The sequence below is a fragment of the Camellia sinensis genome, chromosome 15 (genome assembly GCF_055761805.1).
Source record: "Camellia sinensis isolate YWXY chromosome 15, ASM5576180v1, whole genome shotgun sequence".
NCBI classification, from domain to species: Eukaryota; Viridiplantae; Streptophyta; class Magnoliopsida; order Ericales; family Theaceae; genus Camellia; species Camellia sinensis.
In genome coordinates, this window is record NC_138975.1 from 21970565 (window position 1) to 21990931 (window position 20367).

The following is a 20367-nucleotide window of genomic DNA, read 5'->3' on the forward strand; positions in this document are numbered from 1 at the left end:
ATAAACCCAATCCACTCATTATTTTCTTAATCCCACGCTTTTTTTAGCCAAGTTAATCCTCCTATTAAGGGGGTTACTAAGCTACTCACACTAGTAAGCTGACATCCCAAATCAACACCAAACATCTTGTAGGTGGGATCCATATTTTGTATTTAAAATTGGGAGAATTACAATTGTTAATTTTTTTTTTATTATAAAAAAGTGATAAATATTATAAATATTAACAATTAAAATTATAGAATATTTCACCAATGTATAACAATTTTTCAAAGCACCCCTGAATAACAATTTTTTCTTTAAATTTTCTATACATACACATCTAAAATATAATCTAATTGAACGAATAGATTGACATTAGAACTATTCTCCCCCTACCGACTTAGGTGGAGATATCAACCATATCCGCCAAAGTTCGACACTTTAAATGTTTGTCCCTCGACAAAGTCTTTGTCAACATATCTGAAATATTATCATCTGTGTGAACCTTTTCAAGTTGTAATAACTTTGAATCTAACACATCACGAATCCAATGGTATCTCACATCAATGTGTTTCGATCTCGAATGAAAAGTAGAATTTTTACTCAAGTGAATAGCACTTTGACTATCACAATAAATCACATACTTTTCTTGCTTCAAACCCAATTCTTGCAAAAATTTCTTCAGCCATAACTCTTCTTTGCAAGCTTCCGTAATGGTAATAAATTCAGCTTCGGTAGTTGAGAGAGCAACACATTTTTGTAATTTAGATTTCCATGCCACAGCTCCCCCTGCAAAAGTCATCAAATACCCCGAAGTAGATTTCCTAGAATCAACATCACTAGCCATGTCAGAATCTGTGAACCCATCAAGCATCGGTTTACCATCCCCAAAACACAAACACACCTTCGAAGTCCTTCGAAGATACCTTAGAATCCATTTTACCACTGCCCAATGTTCTTTACCCGGATTAGAGAGAAAACGACTCACCACACCAACGGTGTGAGCAATATCCGGCCTTGTACAAACCATGGCATACATCAAAGAACCAACTGCTGAAGCATAAGGAACTTTCAACATCTCTTCTATGTCTTTCTCACTTGTAGGACATTGATTCGAACTAAGTTTGAAGTGACCCGCAAGCGGACAACCAACCGGCTTTGCTTTATTCATGTTGAACCTCTCAAGAACTTTCTCAATGTAGCTTTCTTAAGACAACCAAATCAGCCCCTCTTTGCGATCACGAACAATTTTCATACCAAGAATTTGGTTTGCCGGCCCCAAATCTTTCATAGCAAAAGACTTGCTTAACTTCAATTTCAACCTGTTTATCATGGTAGAATCTTGACCCACAATTAACATGTCATCAACATAAAGCAAAAGAATAATAAATTTGCCATCCGAAAATTTTTTCACAAACACACAATGGTCCGAAGTGGTTTTAGAAAAACCATTATTCATCATGAAGGAGTCAAATTTTTTGTACCATTGCCGCGGGGCTTGCTTGAGTCCATACAAACTTTTCTTCAATTTGCAAACAAATTTCTCTTTCCCTTTCTCTACAAAACCTTTCTGTTGCTCCATATAAATTTCTTCTTCAAGATCACCATGAAGAAATGCGGTCTTCACATCAAGTTGCTCAACTTCAAGGTTCATACTTGCAGCCATGCCAAGTACAACCCAAATAGAAGACATCTTTACAACATGTGAGAAAATCTCGTCAAAATCAATACCTTTCTTTTGTCCAAAGCCTTTCACAACAAGACGTGCTTTGTACCTCAGATTCTTGCCATCATTCTTCAATTTGAAGACCCACTTATTTTTTAGAATTTTCCTCCCCTTAGGCAACTTTACTAAGTCATAGATGTGATTTTTAAGTAAGGAGTTCATCTCCTCTTCCATGGCCTTTTTCCAATCACCTTTCTTTGCATGCTCAATTGCTTCTTGGTAGCTCTCCGGCTCCCCTTGATCAGAAATCAACACAAATTCATTGGAAGGATACTTTCTTGAAGGTTGTCAGTCCCTTGTAGATTTTCTTAACTCAAGTTGTGGTGGCGGTTCTTGAGTTGGATGCTCTTCCTCAATTTCTGGCTCAACTTCATTAGGATTAGCATCATCTTCTACATCTTCAATGGGTGGCTGCACATCTCCCCCATTTTCATCATCAACTGAAGATGAAGGAGATGGATCCATGTCAATGAGATCACTAGTTTTTGGCTCCGGTTGATCACCTTTGCCAAAGTCTTCAATTGTTTGGTCTTCAAGAAACACAACATCACGGCTTCGAATGATTTTCTTGTCGACCGGATCCCACAATCTATACCCAAATTCATCACGCCCATAGCCAAGAAAAATACATTATCTTGACTTGCTATCAAGCTTGGACCTCTCATCGTTTGGAATGTGAACAAAAACTCGGCAACCAAACACTCTCAAGTGCTCATAAGATACATCTTTACCGGTCCAAACTCTTTCTGGAACATCACCATTCAAAGGATAGGAATGAGACAAATTGATCACATCAACCGTTGTCTTCAATGCCTCACCCCAAAAGGATCTTGGCAATTTAGCTTGTGAAAGCAAACACCTTGTTTTTTCCACAATGGTGCGGTTCATCCTCTCGGCAACTCCATTTTGTTGAGGAGTCTTCTTAACTGTCTTTTGATGCCGAATACTTTGGCTGCGACAATACTCATCAAATGGCCCAATGTATTCACCACCATTGTCTGATCGGATGCACTTCAATTTCTGCCCTGTTTCTCTTTCAACCATGGCCTGAAAATGCTTAAATACTTCTAGAACTTGATCTTTAGTTTTTAGTAAAAAAGCCCAAACTTTCCTTGAATAATCATCAATGAAAGTAACAAAATAAAGTGCACCACCATGTGTTCTAACTTTTAAAGGACCACAAACATCCAAATGAATCAACTCCAAAACATTTTCTTTTCTAGAAGCAACATTCTTATGAAAAGAAACTCTATGTTGTTTACCCGCCAAACAATGAACACAAGTTTTGAGATGTGTACCTTTCAAACCGGGTAGAAGCTCTTTCTTGAACAAAACTTGCAGCCCCTTTTCACTCATATGGCCAAGCCGCTTGTGCCACAATTCGGTAGAAGTATCATCTTGAAGTGCATTGACAACACCTTTATAAATTTTTCCTTGCATCGAATAAAGTGTATGAGTCTTCTTACACTTAGCCACCACCAAGGAACCCTTTGTGAACTTCCATATTCCATCACCAAATTTGTTGTTGTAGCCTTTATCATCTAGCTTCCCGGTAGAGATCAAATTGAGGCGAATGTCGGGAACATGCCTCACATCTTTAAGCAACAACTTGTAGCCCAAATTTGTTTCCAAGCAAACATCACCCATACCAATAATCTTGGACAAACCTTCATTACCCATTCGAACAGAACCATAATCTCCTTCGGTGTAAGTAGTGAAGAAATCAACTCGAGAAGTCACATGAAAAGAAGCACCAGAATCAATCACCCAATTGCTCTCTTGGCCCACAAAATTGATACAATCATCTTCACAAACGACCATGAGATCACCATTGGTAGTAACTGCCGTTGTGTCTTCTTGGTTCTTGTCCACACTTTTGTCACGCCTTTTCTCCTTATTCTTGAGCTTTCGGCATTCTCGCTTCATGTGCCATTACTCATGGCAATAATGGCACTCAATGTTTTTCTTTGAAAAAAAACCATCTTTCGATTTATCACGGCTTTGATCACGACCATGAAGAGTCTTACTCCTCCCCCTTGTTTTGCTTTGGCCTCTCACAACGAATGCTTCCGAATGAGAGGAACCCGCTGATTTTCTTCTGGTTTCTTTATTCAACAGGCTACTAGTGACTTGGCCCATTGTGACAACTCCATCAGGTGCCGAATTACTAACCGTCACAACCAAAGTCTTCCAACTTTCAGGCAAATAACTGAGTAGCATCAAAGCCTGCAACTCATCATCAAAAACAATTTTCATAGAAGCAAGTTGGTTAACAATACTCTTTATTTCATTCAGATGTTTCGGAATAGGGCTGCCCTCCTTATATTTTAAATTAACCAACTTACGAAACAGAAAGGCTTTATTTGTGGCTGATTTCCTATCATAAAGGCTCTCTAATTTTTTCCATAAATCATGTGCTGAAGTTTCAGTAGCAACATGATGAAACACACTGTCATCAATCCATTGACGGATAACACCAACGGCTTTTCGATTAAGCCTATTCCATTCATCATCTTTCATACTCTCAGGTTTGCCACTATCACCCTCAATGGGTCCATACAAATCTTTACAAAAATAATAGGTCATCCATTTTAGTTTTTCAAGTTACCCAATTACTTCCATTGAAGCTAGACATACGACCCACATTCCCCTCAATTGATTTACACAAATAAATAAACCCAAATAAACCGTAAGCTCTGATACCAGTTGTTGGGGAAAATATGTGATTCTCTACAAGTAAATCAATCAATGGGAATAAAAACTAATGCGAAAAAATTAAATTAAAAGCAACACAAGAATTTTTACGTGGTTCCCTCAATGTGAGGTACGTCCACGGGATCGAAATCCGATTCCACTATCAACCAAATAAGTTCCAAACGATTACAAACGAGACACTAATGGTCTCACAAAACCACCCTTAGGTGAATTCTAAATAATCACAAATAAGTAAGAGGAAAGACCTCACCAAATAGATGAACCAAAATCTTCAGAACCAAAGTTGATGAAGACCCAAAATAACGAACCAAATCAAACGCACAATGGCTGCCGAAACCAATCCATTGACTTGAATTCAAGCACCGTGACTTAGAACCAAAAAATCACCAAAGATGAAATAATTGGCACGAACCCCAAAAACGTTATAGCAGCCGCACTTTTCTTTTGGGGAAAAATAATACACCAACAAGAAAATTATATTGTGAATCTAGGGTTTTGTAATCAAACCCTAATTGTTTCTAAATTGGATTGGGTCTTCTCAAATAGAATATATAAAAATATATTATACCTAAATCAACCCAAATTAAAATTTTTTAACAAACCAATTAGGTCCCACACTCCAATAAGGACGTATACCCAACAAGAACAACCATGATTAACTAATACTGCTAATAAAAACGCAACAATAACAACTTCAAACCTCCTAAATTGGGTGAATCTCAGTTTTATCCCCCAAATGAAGTCATATGATTTATATATTAGAATCTTACTTTGGGGATTCACAGTGAATGAAACGATATGATTTTTAATTCTTTTAAATCCTTTAGAAATCACAATATATCTCATTAAAGCCTAAGAAGAATGGAAATTCAAAGCAAAATTCTGATCCTTTCCTATCAAAAAACTGAAATCAACTACACATCAAAAGAATGACATTTTCATTTCATATCAATTTTTTTAAGGAAAATTACAAAAAAAAAAAGGGAAAAGAATTCGACTCTCGTAACAAAATAAATCTTAAATTTTTAATTTTATCAATTAAAAATCTAAACAATTTTTTTTATTTTCGTGGTAAAACTAGTATTTGTGATTAAACTTGATGAAAAAAAATATTTTAGAGTGGACCAAGATACAGAGCCCAGCCCCAAATGAGAGTGGTGACCCGTGAATCTTAGGGCTCCAACCCGGCCCTTCATTATTCGGATCGAATCTATGGAAAAAGCGCGGGAAAATTGAAAATGCGAGCGAGGAGAACATATATATGGAAGAATCACAATTGGAAGATACAAATCAAAAAATGGAAGAGCAAAGCGAGCTCAAATTCCCAGCTTTCCCATTCAGACCCTACTCGATTCAGATCGATTTCATGAACTCTCTCTATCAATCTCTCGACAGAGGAGGCATATCCATGCTCGAAAGCCCCACTGGTATAGTCCCCCCCCCTCTCTCTCTCTCTCGATTGAATTTGATTTTTTATACACAATTTTCGCTACAGGGACTGGGAAGACACTCAGTATCATATGCAGCGCTCTGCAATGGCTCATCGATCGAAAGCAGAATCAAAATCCTGAATCCAATGCCCATTCCAATCAGAATCGAACATCTGGTTCAGACGATGAACCTGATTGGATGAGAAACTTCATTGCGAACAAAGACAATCAAGTAGATCAAGAGAAGACGACAAATAAAAAGAAGAAGAAACAAGGAATTATGTCTATGAAACTAGATAAGCGAAGAGATGGGGAAATTTTTGGAGAAGATGAGGATGTTTGTAAGGTAAAGGAGAAAATTGATGGAGAGGACGAGTTTTTAGTAGAAGATTACGAGAGTGAAGAGGAAGGTGGTGTTGGAAGCGGGCAATGTAAGAGGAAAGCTAGTGGAGTTTCGATTAGTTCATCGAGTGAGGATGAAGGTGAGGAAGATGATGGTTTTGATGACGAAGATGAGGCACGGTTAAAGATTTATTTTTGCAGTCGGACGCATTCCCAGCTTTCGCAGTTCGTAAAGGAGTTGCGAAAGACTGTGTTAGCTAGTCAGTTGAAGGTTGTGTGCTTGGGTTCTAGGAAGAATTTATGCATCAATGAAGGTACACAGATCATTGTATTGAATAATTATAAGTATAAGAGTTTGTTTTATGTAGAATTCAGTTTTGAAATTTTGTTCCAGAGGTTTTGAAGCTTGGGAACTCCACTCGGATTAGTGAGCGGTGCTTGGAGCTTCAAAAGAATATCAAAGATGATGTTTCCAAAATGAAGGTAGGTATGATGATGGCTGCTTTCCCGAACCTTGTATTCATCTTGTGAAGCATGATTTCGGGCTAATTTGGCCTGCATTTGCTTTCCTTTCATCATTAATACCTTAATGATTTCATGGTTTTGGAGATGCAAATTATTGTGTTAACTTGATAGACAATATCACTCCAAAATCACAATTAAAAGTACAATGATTGCTGAGGTTGCAACAATTAGAACAAGAGATCAATCCTATTGCTTGCTTATTAACTTTCACATAATTCATCAATTTGGTTAATACTGCTAACCTTTGACCCATATATATTCTTCATATTGGTTGCTAAATGCTAAGCAATACCTCCATCTCTTTGGTGATTTTTTTATTCTGTTTATTCATAATAGATGATCTAGTTAATAGTATATTGTGATTCTCTTTGATATCTAAATTGACCAATAGGGATGGTAATAATAGTGTTAATTCAGATACCAATAGGGATGGTAAAGGAGAATTTATATTATTACCATCCCTATTGGTCAATTCAGATACCAAAGCGAATTTATATTATTACCATCCCTATTGGTCAATCCAAATACCAATAGGGATGGTAATAATAGTTAATAGTAGTGTTGTAATGTTTTCATTCATATTGAGAAATTCTCCTTTTAAGTTAAATGCTATAAACTTTCAAACTGAATTGGTAGGGTAGAGTTGAATGATGAAAGATCAATTTTGTCTGTTGAATTTCTATAAGAATTCAGATATTAAGAACAACCATTTGCTTAAATTCAAGTATCCATTCCAGTTGAACCAGAAATGTGTTTCGTAGAGTAGCCATTGAAGGCCTTTCAATGCATTTTTGTTGCTTTCCAGTTCAGTACTACTATTTTGTGTTTATGGGGAACTAAAGCGATGGTGTTGATGTGTAGAATTTAGGTGGTGGAGGAAGAATACGCCGGACTAAGGTTTCTTCTGGATGTCCAATGCTTCGGAAATACAAGCTACAAACACAGTTTAGGAGTGAGATCTATCAACAGGGGGCATTGGATATTGAAGACCTTGTTCTCCTTGGAAGCAGGATTGGAACTTGTCCTTATTATGGTTCCCGAAGCGTGGTCCCTGCAGCTGATCTTGTTGTTCTTCCCTATCAGTCTCTTCTTTCAAAATCATCACGTGAATCACTTGGTTTGAATCTAAAGAATAATATCGTTATAATAGATGAGGCTCACAATCTAGCTGACTCTCTTGTCAGCATGTACAACTCAAAAATTACTTGGTCACAGGTATAAAAATATTACCCTTTTTTTCATGATGGCTTCTTTATTTACTTATTTTTTATTTTTTTTCATTCTTGACTTAAATGACTATAGTGTCTGATAATTTTCAGTAGCAAGCTTAAATTCTTAATAATGATTATTGGGGAATTTTGGTAAAAGTAAAATCATCAAAAGTGTATGACTCTTGATCTTTCTTCGCTACAGTTGGAGCGTGTACATTCTCAACTAGGAAGGTATTTCGAACGATTCCACAATTTATTAGGACCTGGCAATCGAAGATATATTCAAACTCTTATGGTTCTCACTCGGGCTTTTCTCCAAATTTTACATCCTGAGAATAGTACGAGTTACACTGATTCTTGCCCTGATGCTGATGGATTTTCTGGAGCAAAAAGTGCCAATGATTGTTCCATGGCCATTAATGAATTCTTATTTTCTCTCAATATTGACAACATAAATTTGGTTAAATTGGTACGGTATATCAAGGAAAGCAATATCATTCACAAGGTGAATGCTTTTTCTTACTCTTTATGTGACATTGAATGCCATTCAACATTTTCTTTCTTCTGAATTCTCTGGGTTTAGTTTCACGTTATATTTGATGTCTCAGGTCAGTGGCTATGGAGATAAAGCGGCTAACTTGTGTAATAGCTCAAAACTCACAGATGGAGATGAAAGCAATGAGGGAAGCAGTTTAACTGATTTTCAAGCGTTAGTTGATATGTTGTTTTCTTTGACAAATAACCATGGTGATGGTAAAATAATTATTTCGACAAGACCAGCATGCTCTGGGCAGGAGGGAGGATACCTTAAATATGTGATGCTCACAGGGGAAAAGATCTTTTCTGAGGTTTGCTAAAAATTTCTGATTTTAATGTTATTATGATCAGTAGACGAGGTTTTTCTACTCTGATAATGTAATAACATTTATTCATTTGATAGATTGTGGATCAAGCACATGCTATCATTTTGGCTGGGGGAACTCTACAACCTATAGAGGAAACAAGGGAGCGACTCTTTCCGTGGTTAAAACCAGATCAGTTGCATTTCTTTTCATGCAGTCATATAGTCCCTCCTGAGAGCATTTTGCCAATTGTTGTTTCTTGTGGGCCCTCTCGTCAATCCTTTGATTTTAGCTACAGCTCCAGAAGTTCGCCAATCATGGTGAATACATTGAATCCTTCTTTCATAAAATTTGCAGGCACTTTTTTCTCACAGTGGTAAAAATTTCTCACTGATAACTATTCATTCTTTCAGTGGGCTCATTGTGTATTATAGAGTTTTCTAAGGATTTCTTGTTGCCGTATCATCAATTGCTCTACTTGGATATTTTTACTTGAATCTTTGAAGGCATAATTTCAACCAATTGAAATTCAATTTTCTGTTGTTAATCTTATAATTCAGAAAAGTTATGCGTGCTTTGGTTTTCTTCTAGATTTTCTCCCTTGAATAGATGGCTGACAAAGTATGTCCATGTGCTTGAAATTACAGATAGAGGAGCTAGGTCTTCTACTTTGCAATTTGGTGACTCTGGTTCCTGAAGGAATTGTTGTGTTCTTCTCTTCGTTTGATTATGAAGGACAAGTCTATGATGCATGGAAGGCTTCAGGCATCCTTGCAAGGATTACCAAGAAAAAGCATGTATTCAGAGAGCCGAGAAGAAACACAAATGTGGAAGTTGTCCTAAAGGAATACAAAAATGCAATTGATGCATTGTCTGGTGAGGATCTAAAAGCAGATCCAGCACCTCACAACGGTGCAGTTCTATTAGCAGTGGTGGGTGGGAAGATTTCGGAAGGTATCAACTTCAGTGATGGGATGGGTCGATGCATAGTTATGGTTGGACTTCCATACCCTAGCCCATCTGACATTGAGTTGATCGAGAGGGTGAAACATATTGAGGCTCTTGGCGACACAAATCCAAGTAATAATACCCCTGAATTTTATGAATGTTGTTACAATGGAGATGCTAAAGCTGGGTTTGGCATCCTGAGAAGTTGCAAGCGCAGAGGAAAAGAGTATTATGAAAATCTTTGCATGAAAGCTGTAAATCAATCAATTGGTACGTGCTAACTCCCATTGATTATTTGCAACACTACATAGCTTGGGTAAATTTCCCACTCAAAGAGAGAAAAAGTTCGATAGATCGTATTTTTTCTTTACTATTGCCTCTGATCCAGAAAAATAGTCCCATGTTTTTACAATGACAAAAAATAGTAGCAAAAACTTTTCAAAAATAAGACGTGAATTTGATGTGTTGTTTTGAGTGGATTTGTAGGATGATCTAGGTTAAATACCAGTTGTGTTGACCTACCAATGTGTGCAATTACAATATGTAAAGAGGGTTGTGCTATTTTTTATTTTTTCCCTGAAATATCTTTGCCTGTTTTTCTTCTTCTTGACTGGTCTATTCTAGGTAGAGCAGTTCGACATATAAATGATTACGCAGCAATCTTGTTGGTTGATGCACGATATGCTGCTGATTCCTCGAAAAGGAATTTCTCCCACCCGAGCAACAAGCTTCCCCAGTGGATTAAAGGTCGTCTTGTTTCTAAGACCAACAACTATGGAGAAGTCCATAGGCTTCTGCACCAGTTCTTCAAATTCAACAAAAAGAGAGGGGTTCAGTAGAAAGTCTTACCAGAGAAGTTACTTAAGTTCAACAGAGAATACATTTTACTAACACACAAATCAACGGACCTCACTGTTATTTGTTGGCTACATACTCGACATTCTTTGATGGAGGCTTGCAGTAGTTCTAAGAAGATAGCAGAAGTGCAGATGAAATATTGGACCTGTTTCGTGCATCTTCTTGCAAGTTGAAAGTTGATAATTAGAAAGTTCAAGCTAAATCCACATATTCTTCTACTTTTCAATAATCATTTTATTTTTAAAGCTTATTTAAGCTATTTGTACCTCATAAATTGTAATTAGAAGCAACTATGATATATTCTTCATGTTAAACAGTATAGTTATGAAGAAAAAACTGTTTTCTTCTATATTAACACATTGCGATTAATGCAACAGATCTAAATTTGAACTACTCTGCTTGTATAAGATTTACTCTCTCTCTTTCTCTCTCTCTCACACACACACACACACACACACACACAAGGTTTGTCATTATCATTAAAGACAGTAGAAGCAAAGTAGCTGCTTCACCTGTAGCCACTGTCCAAGAGCCAGCACCGAATGGTTCTCATGCCTTTGAAGCCCTTGTTTTACGGGTAAGTGTAGGTGCATGCTTTCTGAACAACCGTTTAACGACCTCCCAAATGAAGCATGGACCGCATCTGGATTGCAAGGTCTCAAATAGAATGTTTTGAAATCCAGACAGTTGAGCAAATCAAAAACAGACCAATGTCACTGATCTAATCTTTCTAATCTTTGGGTCAATCAGAATCTGATTGTGACGTCATAATTATTTAAAAAGTAAATAAATTAATATTTATGCATTTCTTATGAGTGTTTATTTTAGTTTAAATGTTTTAAAATCTTATATGCACGGTTTTTATGGAAAGAAATTGTATTTATTTTTAAGGCGCAAAAAACAAGTTTGGTTTTCAATTCTAGTTGCCAACTTTCTAATAGTATTTTCAATGACTGATCGAACCGGAAGATTAAATTGGGTCTAGTTTGAAAAGGTTTTAACAAAATAGGTTGGTTTTATAAAGTGAATCAGTTCAATAGATTATTCAGACTGTAGAGAGAACCGATCAACAATCCAACCTAGTCTAGTTTGATTTTTAAAACATTGTTCAATTACATCAAAACTCCTGCAACTTTAAACTAAGTGTCAAAGTCACCTTTGGACTTGTCTAGTAAGTTACAAATAAGGTAGACCAGTTTTGGTATAACCTTTTGTTTAATATAATGTCATGTTTTGCAATTTGGCATATCAGTTCTCTTACAGTACACAGAGGCCATGCTTGTTTGGGTGGATATGAGCTTGGAATTGGACTAATAATCCAATAAGGCCATGTTTGTTTTGGCGGACTGGATTAGCATTCCCATGATTAATAGTCCTAGGATTACGAATTCGTTGGATTATGTATCCTATCTTAACTAATAGTCAAGTTTAAAATAATTAGTCCCTACTTCAATTGTTTAACCAAACATCGGATTAATAATTTTATTGGACTATTAGTCCAATCCCAAGCTCATGTCCACCCAAACAAACATGGCCTAAAATTATTAATCCGATGTTTGGTTAAACAATTGAAGTACGGATTAATTATTTTAAACTTGACTATTAGTTAAGATAGAATACATAATCCAACGGATTGGTAGTCCTAGGACTATTATTAGTCATGGAAATACTAATCCAGTCCGCCCAAACAAACATGGCCAGAGGAGTTTATTAGTGCAATTTATCGAGTTGCTTATAATTTTTTATTTTGAAAATTTGTGTCAGAGTATTTAGTATAGTCGGGTTCATTGGTGCAATTTGTGTCAAAAATAACTTAAATAAACTAATTATTGAGAAGCGGGAGGAGAGATGCTCTGGACTTCTGCTTTTTTTTTTTTTTTGGTTAGAAACTGTAACAAACAAGTCCCAAGAGAGTAGAGTTGGTGGCATGATTTCAACATAGTAACTGCAAGGAAAGTAACTTCAATGTTCAGAAATCATATCCTCCTTATCCTTGATTTTTCTCAATCAATTATCCCTATTTTCCAACCAATTTTGGTACCCAGTACCAATCTCTTGAAATTAGGGGACCGCACAGCTTGTCCATATAAATGCATTGACAAACAAACAAACTTACAGTTCCTACAATGTGGAAGATAAGTCTCACCCTACTGGATTGCACCCCCCAAAAGTCCATATGATTAATTAAGGTCCCAAATTACATTTTGTTTTGTGAAAGCCTTTTTTGAGTTTTAAAATATGAGGCATGCTAGTATACATAATTTGATGAAATTATAATAATAGTATCATATCAAGTGTCTAAATTGCAATCTATTTTTTATGGACTCGGATACAAGTGTCCGGAGTAGGTGCACTTTTAGAGGTCAAATCTCAAATTAAAGGATATGTAGACTTGATAAAAAATTAATTGAAATAAAATGGTGTTATGCATAAACAGATAATGTCAAAAAGCAAATATATAAGTGTCTGATGAAAAGTATTAGACATATGTTTCACAGAGTGTTGACTGTCAGACAAGAATATTTAATTTATTTTGAAGAATTTCATGTAACATAGATTGTATTTAAAGAGACTGTGGACTCTTTAATCATAAATTGAGTAGGGTCAAAAATGGCTAATCATAATCAAGTAGTGGTTGAAAGCAAAGATTGCCACAATAAACTTTCACTAACCAACATTACTTTAGCTTTTTCTCTTAATCAATGCCAATACCCTTTCAACAACAGACAGTCAAAATGAAACATCCTTAATCATTGGATTTCTAATTTTTTTTAAACTAAGATAAAATGCTAACGAGAGTGACTCTAGTAGGGATGAAGGACAGTTCAGTTGGGTCGGTGTTGAGAAAAAATTCACACAGATCTAAACCCTTTGTTTTGTTGATTGAGAAACCAAAACTGATCATGTGTTATCGTTCAGTGATTGTTTTTTAGTTTAGTGTAAAGGACGGATTCCCGAGAACTTTTTGCTAAAACATATAGAATCGTACATTGAAAAAAAAAAAATGAAGAGAAAGGGTAAAAACTGCTCTATAAATACCTCATACCATCCCTAACCTTTTTTACAAAGAGCATTGATAGAAACCCCTCCAATCACCACCCCCACCACCTCCACACACACGTGGCGGGTGGTGATTGAAGGAGAAGGAAAAAAAAGAAAAAGCAAAAGAAAAAGTAGCTAATCAAAAAAGAGAGGGGGTCAAAGGGGATGGGGAGAAAGGGGGTCCTAAACATTTTTGTTTTACAAAAGGTGTAGTAGTGGTTACTTAATCCTAAAAGAGTTTAAATATAAAAGTACTAATATAGAATGTTTCTGTTGTTCGATTTTGAGCGGGCGGTTGGTTCGGTTCTATTGATTTTTTTTTATAGCCCTAGCCTTCTAGGCATTATTTAATAGAGAGAGAGAGAGAGAGAGAGCAAAATAGAAAAATGGAAGTAGAAGCCAAAGCAGGAGACATTAATGTCCCTCTAAAATCCATTGCCTTCAATCCAAAGGAAAAATGGGAGTGGAAGCCAAAGCAGAAGACATTAATGTCCCCCCAAAATCCATGGCCTTCAATCTGAAGGAAAGTGGGAGAAACTGTATATTGGAAGCTCTCTTAGCTGTATATTGGAAGCAACATCTCTGGAGAGTAAGAAGCCAAACAAGCTGAAGCAGTTATCTGTTGCTGCTGCAAACTTAAAAGACAGAGACACACAATATTCCTTGTAAACAAACACGACTGGAATCCACAAAATGCTGCTAAGAAACACTTTTTACAAGACCAAGACGTTCTTTCACAAAACCCTCCAAAACCTCAAGTCATTTCTCTTTGGGGGATACAAAAAGCTACCCAAAACCCGTCCTCTCAACCCCTTATATAGCGGCAATGGCAATCCAAACTTGCAGCAATTAGATCAGTTCAACAGGGACTTCTCCGAGCAGTGGCAATCTGGTAATGATAAGGTGATGAAGAGCAAAGAGCTGATGAATGAGGCAGATACTACTAGTGTAAGCTTCACGAAATTTGAAGACCGGAATGCTCTGAAGAGCGAATGCAAAGTGAGGGAAAAGGAAGAGAAGAAGAGAGGAAGCATCAGTCAAGGTAGAGGAGAGGCATGTTCACAAATTGGCAATGGAGGAGGAGGGGGTTATATGTTGGCAGAGAAGATGAGAGAGTTAGAGATGATGGATATGAATGATGTGGACCATGTGTTGGACATAGAAGAGGTGCTCCACAACTACTCGCGCCTTACGTGCCCAGTTTACCTTGACATTGTTGACAACTTTTTCATGGATATGTACTCAGAGTTCCTCATTCCAAAGCCCTCTGTCACCAGTACCAATTCATCACGGAGACTCGGCCCTTTGAAGCTCTAGACACTGCTGCCAATGGTTTCTTCCATGTGCATACATATAAATCTCTATGTCCCTCTTGATTTCTTTTTTCTTATCCTCTGTGTGTTGTCTGTTTGTGTACATGTACTGTGGTTCTGTTTTTCAATTCCGTAATCCCCTCTCTGCACTTGTTAATTGCTATGGTGTATTCCTACCAATAATTTAACTATGTGAGATATGGACTTCATCTGTCTCTTTTCCTTGTGGGTTATTTTAGATTTCTTGAACTCGTGTTACTTTGTCTGCATTTTTCGTTAGTGTTTTTAATCTTACGCTTTCTAACATTTTCTGTAGAAAATGTTTTCCTATGTTTGGTTGCAACCTTGAAACTAATGTGCTAGTGATTGTATTATTAGTGGTGTTGGTGGTAGTGGTGGGGTGGCGGAGGTGGGGTTGGTGGAGGTCATGTGGTGGCATTGGTTAGACTTTTAGACATGAAAACGTTTTCTATCTTCAAAAGTGAATATGTTTTCTACCCTAATAAACTTGTTTCTGTTGATGATGGAAAAGTTGTACCAATCACCAGAAAATGTGAAAAATATTTTCTGCCAAAACAACAGAGCTTAAATGTATTTTTGTGCATAAATCAACAAGAAGAACCTCATAATCCAATGAAAAATCCCACATCCAAACACATCATGAAAAACCCCACATCCAAACACATCTTTTTCTTACAAGAGAATTTTATTTTATTTTTTAATACTAATTTGGATGAACCAATTTACAGCTTATGAGAAACTTCTACCATTTCTAACCTGTAATGAACAATTACACCAGCATATGATTGCTATAGTATGTACAAACTACAAAAGTTCAACAAATCCCAAATTTGAGTTTCCAAAACATTCCAAACTATATTTCATAGACTGAAATAGTAAGAGTGAATGAACAATGTCATCTAGCAAACAACTCAAACCATCTTAGGACTGGCTGAACAAGTGGCATAGCTCATACCTTTCTCAGGCCACCTTCGAACAACTGATCCGAACCTGACCCATTGGCCCAGTCAGCAGTCCAAGATTGGAAAGCTTCATCATTGCCCGAGCAAAGTCCCGTCCAAACAAGGAATCATCTGAAGCGTATGCTCTAACCCAAGCTTCAGTTTTTTCCTCTGCTGTTAGCTGCTGATCGACATAGAGGATTCCTTTAGATTCCAGCAGACCACGGTAATATAGTGAGCCAAAACCTGATCCCCGTCCTTGATAGTCCATCTCCACTCCTGGCTCCTGTGATGAGGAAGATCGTGACGCTGAGCCATCATCAGAAGATGGCGATAACAATGGTGAAGGTGATAATGATGTGTGGCTGTCATTGCATTTTGATCTTAGGAGATCGAGGAATTGGGGGTCTAGAGTTGGGTCTGGCTCATCGGTGCCACCAAAGTTGTAAAGCCGGTTGAGGATGAATCTGCAGTGAATTGTTCCAATGCTGTGTGCACCTGCTCAGAAAATGGAACAGAAGAACCTAGTTAGGTGTAACTATCTTTCTTCACCCTTTCATCATGATCATCTAGAAAATGAAAATTTTCAATTTCTTTACTTTTTTTCTGAGTTTTCTGAGAAACCAAACAGAGAAATCCATCATAAATAACCCAATTTGAATTGCAATAACAATAGAGAAAAAAGTTGAGGGCTCAAACCAATTGACAAATAACAACAATCATGCAAAAACTAAAGACATGCATTGAAAACTGAAAACTAGAGATTTCTTTTCCTTGAGAAAACTATGAAGAAAAGAAAGAAAGTGAGAAAGGGAAAATTTTAATACCCAAGAGACTGACTGTTTCTCTTTCATTGAATCCCCTTGACGCAAAGGATGCGATGATTTGTGGGAGATCGTTCTGGGGATTAGGAAGCTCATATGTTGCAACTTCTGAGAAAGAAAGAGTGCTGTCTCTCCTACCAGTTTGCAGAGGGTAGAATGGGCCACCAGCCTGAAATTCAAGATTTAGACCTAAATAGGATAACAAACCAAAGAGAGAGAGAGAGAGAGAGAGAGAGCGAGATTTACCAGAACAACACTTTCTCTAGCACCCAAAACAAGAATATCAGCACAAGAAACTACTCCTGGGCAAGCTTCTTCGAGCTGTGACTTGATCATATCGATTAGATCAAAGCCCTTCAAGGTTTCATTGGGAGGAGACTCTTTCTCACTGTCAATTCCATCAACGGCATCCAGTAAAACCGAGGCGTCACACCCCTGTAACAACATATTGATTAGAAAATAACCCAAATCACAATCAGACATAAACATCATGAACCCAATGTGGACCAAGAACGTATTTCACAAAGTTGCAGAGAAATTAAAGAAAATAAAAAAAACAAAAAACAAAAGTAGTGCAAGAAAACAAACTCAAAGCCAGAGAGTTTGCAAGAATAATTATAAAAATAGGATAGAAGCCGCAAAACCCTAAACAGATGGTGAGCATACCAACAAACCCAGATCAATATCAAGAATGAAGAACAACCCAAATCACAATCAGACACAAACATCATGAACCCAAGTCTAAGAATGTATTTCACAAAGTTGCAGAGAAATTTAAAACAAAAAGTACTGCATCAAAAAAAAAAAAAAAAAGTCGGAGAGTTTGTAAGAACAATTATCAGAATCGGATAGAAGCCACAAAACCCAGCATAACAACAAACCCAGATCAATATCAAGAATTAAGAACAAGAAATTTCACCTCAATGAAACAATCATGGAAGACGAGCCGCAATAGTGCAGGAGCGACATCAGAGCGGACCTCGTAGAGACTGCGAACCTTTGATCGGATGATTTTCTCGGCTTGGGGGCAAGATTTGCTGTAGAAATCATATTCGAGTGGCCTGGGATTGCCAATGTCTTCGGGCTTCTTGGCAATTTTGGAGAAGAAGATGGAACGAGACATTGATGGAGCTACGAGAATTGAAGGGGAATCGGATGGAGAGTGAGTGATGGTTCGAAAACCCTTCTTGGTTTCGGCATTTTCTTTCTTCAGAGAGATCAATAGACACAATAGGAACACTAGAAAGCTCAGTTTCCTCATCAAATCCATGTGCAACACTAGAAACCTCTCTCTGTTTCTCTCTCTCTCTACTCTGTTTTCTGATATTTGCTCTCTTCCGGTAGAGAGTTAGTTGGGAATATAAACGAATTGAGCGGGAAAATATGTGATCATAACATAACCGTTGGATTTGGTAATTGATCATCATCACATGATTTGAGAATATGCTGTTTTAGTATTAGCTTGTTACAAATTTAAACAACCTCTAGTCTTTTGTCAAGTCATGTTAATGTTTATAAATAATTTTTTTTTAAAAATTAGGCCTTATTTGGTTTGTTTTTGAGAAATAAATTTTGGAATTTTTTTTTTAAAATTTTGTTTGATTTAGTGATTTTGGAAATTTTTTTTCCAAAATCACTCTCTCTCCTATATATCAATCAATCACTTTTTTTTTCTCTCCTCTCTCTTTTTCAATCACTTTTTCTCTCACATACATCTACTTAACTACAACAAAATATCAAATTATCCCAAACTCCCATACTCCAAAACTATTTCCAAAATATACAACCAAACAAATTAAAAAATTTTTCTAAACTCTTTCTCCAATTTTTTTTTAAAAAATTTATCTCCCAAAACTAAACCGAACACACCCTTAGTGTTTTAAAAATTGACCCATACATATTATTAACGAGTTGATGTGTATAGAAAGGTGTTTATTAATATTATTTGATATTGACCAATCTATATACTAAGGAAGGGAAAGGTTTTGAATCTGATGGGACTTTTGTCCTATGTGTCAAAATGTAAACTATTAGATTGATCCAATTCAAGGGCTAAAAATATAAATTGAATCAAAGGCTAAGAGGATTTGTATTCTAAGATGCCATAGAGATAGAAAGAGTTTCAAATTTTGAAACTGTATCTACATCGGCCCCTCAATGCCTCTTTTCGTCTCATCTTTACTCTCTCTTCCTCTCAGCCATCTTCTCAGCCTCTCGTTCTCAAGACTCCCTTCATCATGGCAACCATCTCCTCCCGTAGAATCTGTTTTAGGGCTTTCACCGTTTCTGGAAGACAAAAAAACAGGTCAGAAGAAAAAGCCATGAGGCAGAGAATAATGTACCATGGGTGTTCTGTATAAAGAGATCCCATAGTGGAGGCTAAGAGGGGAGGAGATCACAAATATGTATTTTAATTTATTCTTTTTTAATTTTTTTATAATCTTTGTCAATCTTCAAAGTGATCTCAATTTGTTAATGTTTAATGTTAACAAACTATTTAATTTTATTCGAAACCCCTGTTTTATTTATTCACTACTGTATTTTTATCTTCATTTTATTTTTATTTTAGCCACTTGATTTTTTATTAAAACAAAAATTCCCCCTTTCCATTTGCATAAAAGAGAAGATGAGCAATGAAGCAAAATAGGACTAGTAAGTAGTGGAAAAATTGGGAGTGGAAGGAACTTTGGAGCAGTGGCCAAAAATGTAGTTCATGATAAAAGTAGTACTGCTAAAACTTTTTATTTTTATTTTTTATAATTTGTTTCAACCATCTGGTCACTTTTTTCTATAAGTTTGGTCACTTTTTTCCATAAGTTTGGCCTTCTTTTATTGGTTTTCTTTATCTTTTTTGTCTAAAGTGTATTGTGGGAGTCTCAGTAGCTTTATTGTGAGTGGTTTTGGTGGATGTCAGAGCAGTGGGTATTCAGTGAGTATTTAAATAGAATGAATGTCTTAGCATCATTTAATGAAGTGGGTATTCAATGATCATACAGTTTTTATCTTCTTCTAAAATACCTTTTTCTCTATTTATTTGTTTGATGTCAAAATTTAAACCTTAGAATCATATCCTTCTATTTATTTTTGTTGTGAGTTGGGTGTTGCCTTTTTTGAATTGATCATGACATGTATGGAGCTTTTGTTTCAACAATGTGATTATGACAGTGGATTCAACTTCTTTATATTGTTGTCTATTCGAAAATGTTGAGTTTAACGCTTATATAATTGAGTTTTGGTTTCTTTTGTGAAACACCTACACCTTATTATCATTTTTTGTGGAGTTGGATTACTTAAAGCTCCGTTTTTAATTTTGAAGGGACATTTGTCTATGTTATTTTGGATGGTGATGATTTTTTCAATCTAATAGCTTAGATAGCTTTGATAGGACGTTTGTCTATCTCTTACAAGTTACAATTCATTTGGACGACACAGATGATTCAGTTTAACAATGAATGATTAGATCTGTGAACCGCAGTTGCTGCTCATCCCATTTGAAATCTATTTCAGCGTCTCTGTTGTATCATCTCTTCCTGTTTCTCTCTTGCTCTCTCTTTAACGGACCACCATCGCAGGTAATGCCACTTCTCTCTTTATGATTGAAATGATTTCTATCAAAGCTTACCTATTTCAGCATCTCTACACTGACATGG

General features: G+C 36.4%; 3 protein-coding genes across 3 annotated transcripts; 2 read left to right on the forward strand and 1 right to left on the reverse strand.

Moving 5' to 3' along the window:
- Positions 1-5666: 5666 nt before the first annotated feature.
- Positions 5667-10969, forward strand: LOC114308443 (RAD3-like DNA-binding helicase protein). The gene is made up of 9 exons (XM_028254035.2): positions 5667-5847; positions 5916-6506; positions 6587-6675; positions 7579-7932; positions 8131-8433; positions 8537-8776; positions 8869-9090; positions 9418-9988; positions 10343-10969. Exons 1-9 carry the CDS (start codon positions 5682-5684, stop codon positions 10555-10557), a joined length of 2751 nt encoding a protein of 916 aa, XP_028109836.2. The 5' UTR covers positions 5667-5681; the 3' UTR covers positions 10558-10969.
- A 3035-nt stretch (positions 10970-14004) lies between these two features.
- LOC114308455 (uncharacterized) lies at positions 14005-15152 on the forward strand. Its single transcript, XM_028254043.2, has one exon. It carries the CDS (start codon positions 14312-14314, stop codon positions 14933-14935), a length of 624 nt encoding a protein of 207 aa, XP_028109844.2. The 5' UTR covers positions 14005-14311; the 3' UTR covers positions 14936-15152.
- A 466-nt stretch (positions 15153-15618) lies between these two features.
- Positions 15619-18082, reverse strand: LOC114307561 (putative Peroxidase 48). The gene is made up of 4 exons (XM_028252959.2): positions 17637-18082; positions 16964-17152; positions 16721-16886; positions 15619-16391 (listed from the first exon to the last, which is right to left on the reverse strand). Exons 1-4 carry the CDS (start codon positions 17985-17987, stop codon positions 15913-15915), a joined length of 1185 nt encoding a protein of 394 aa, XP_028108760.2. The 5' UTR covers positions 17988-18082; the 3' UTR covers positions 15619-15912.
- Positions 18083-20367: the final 2285 nt, after the last annotated feature.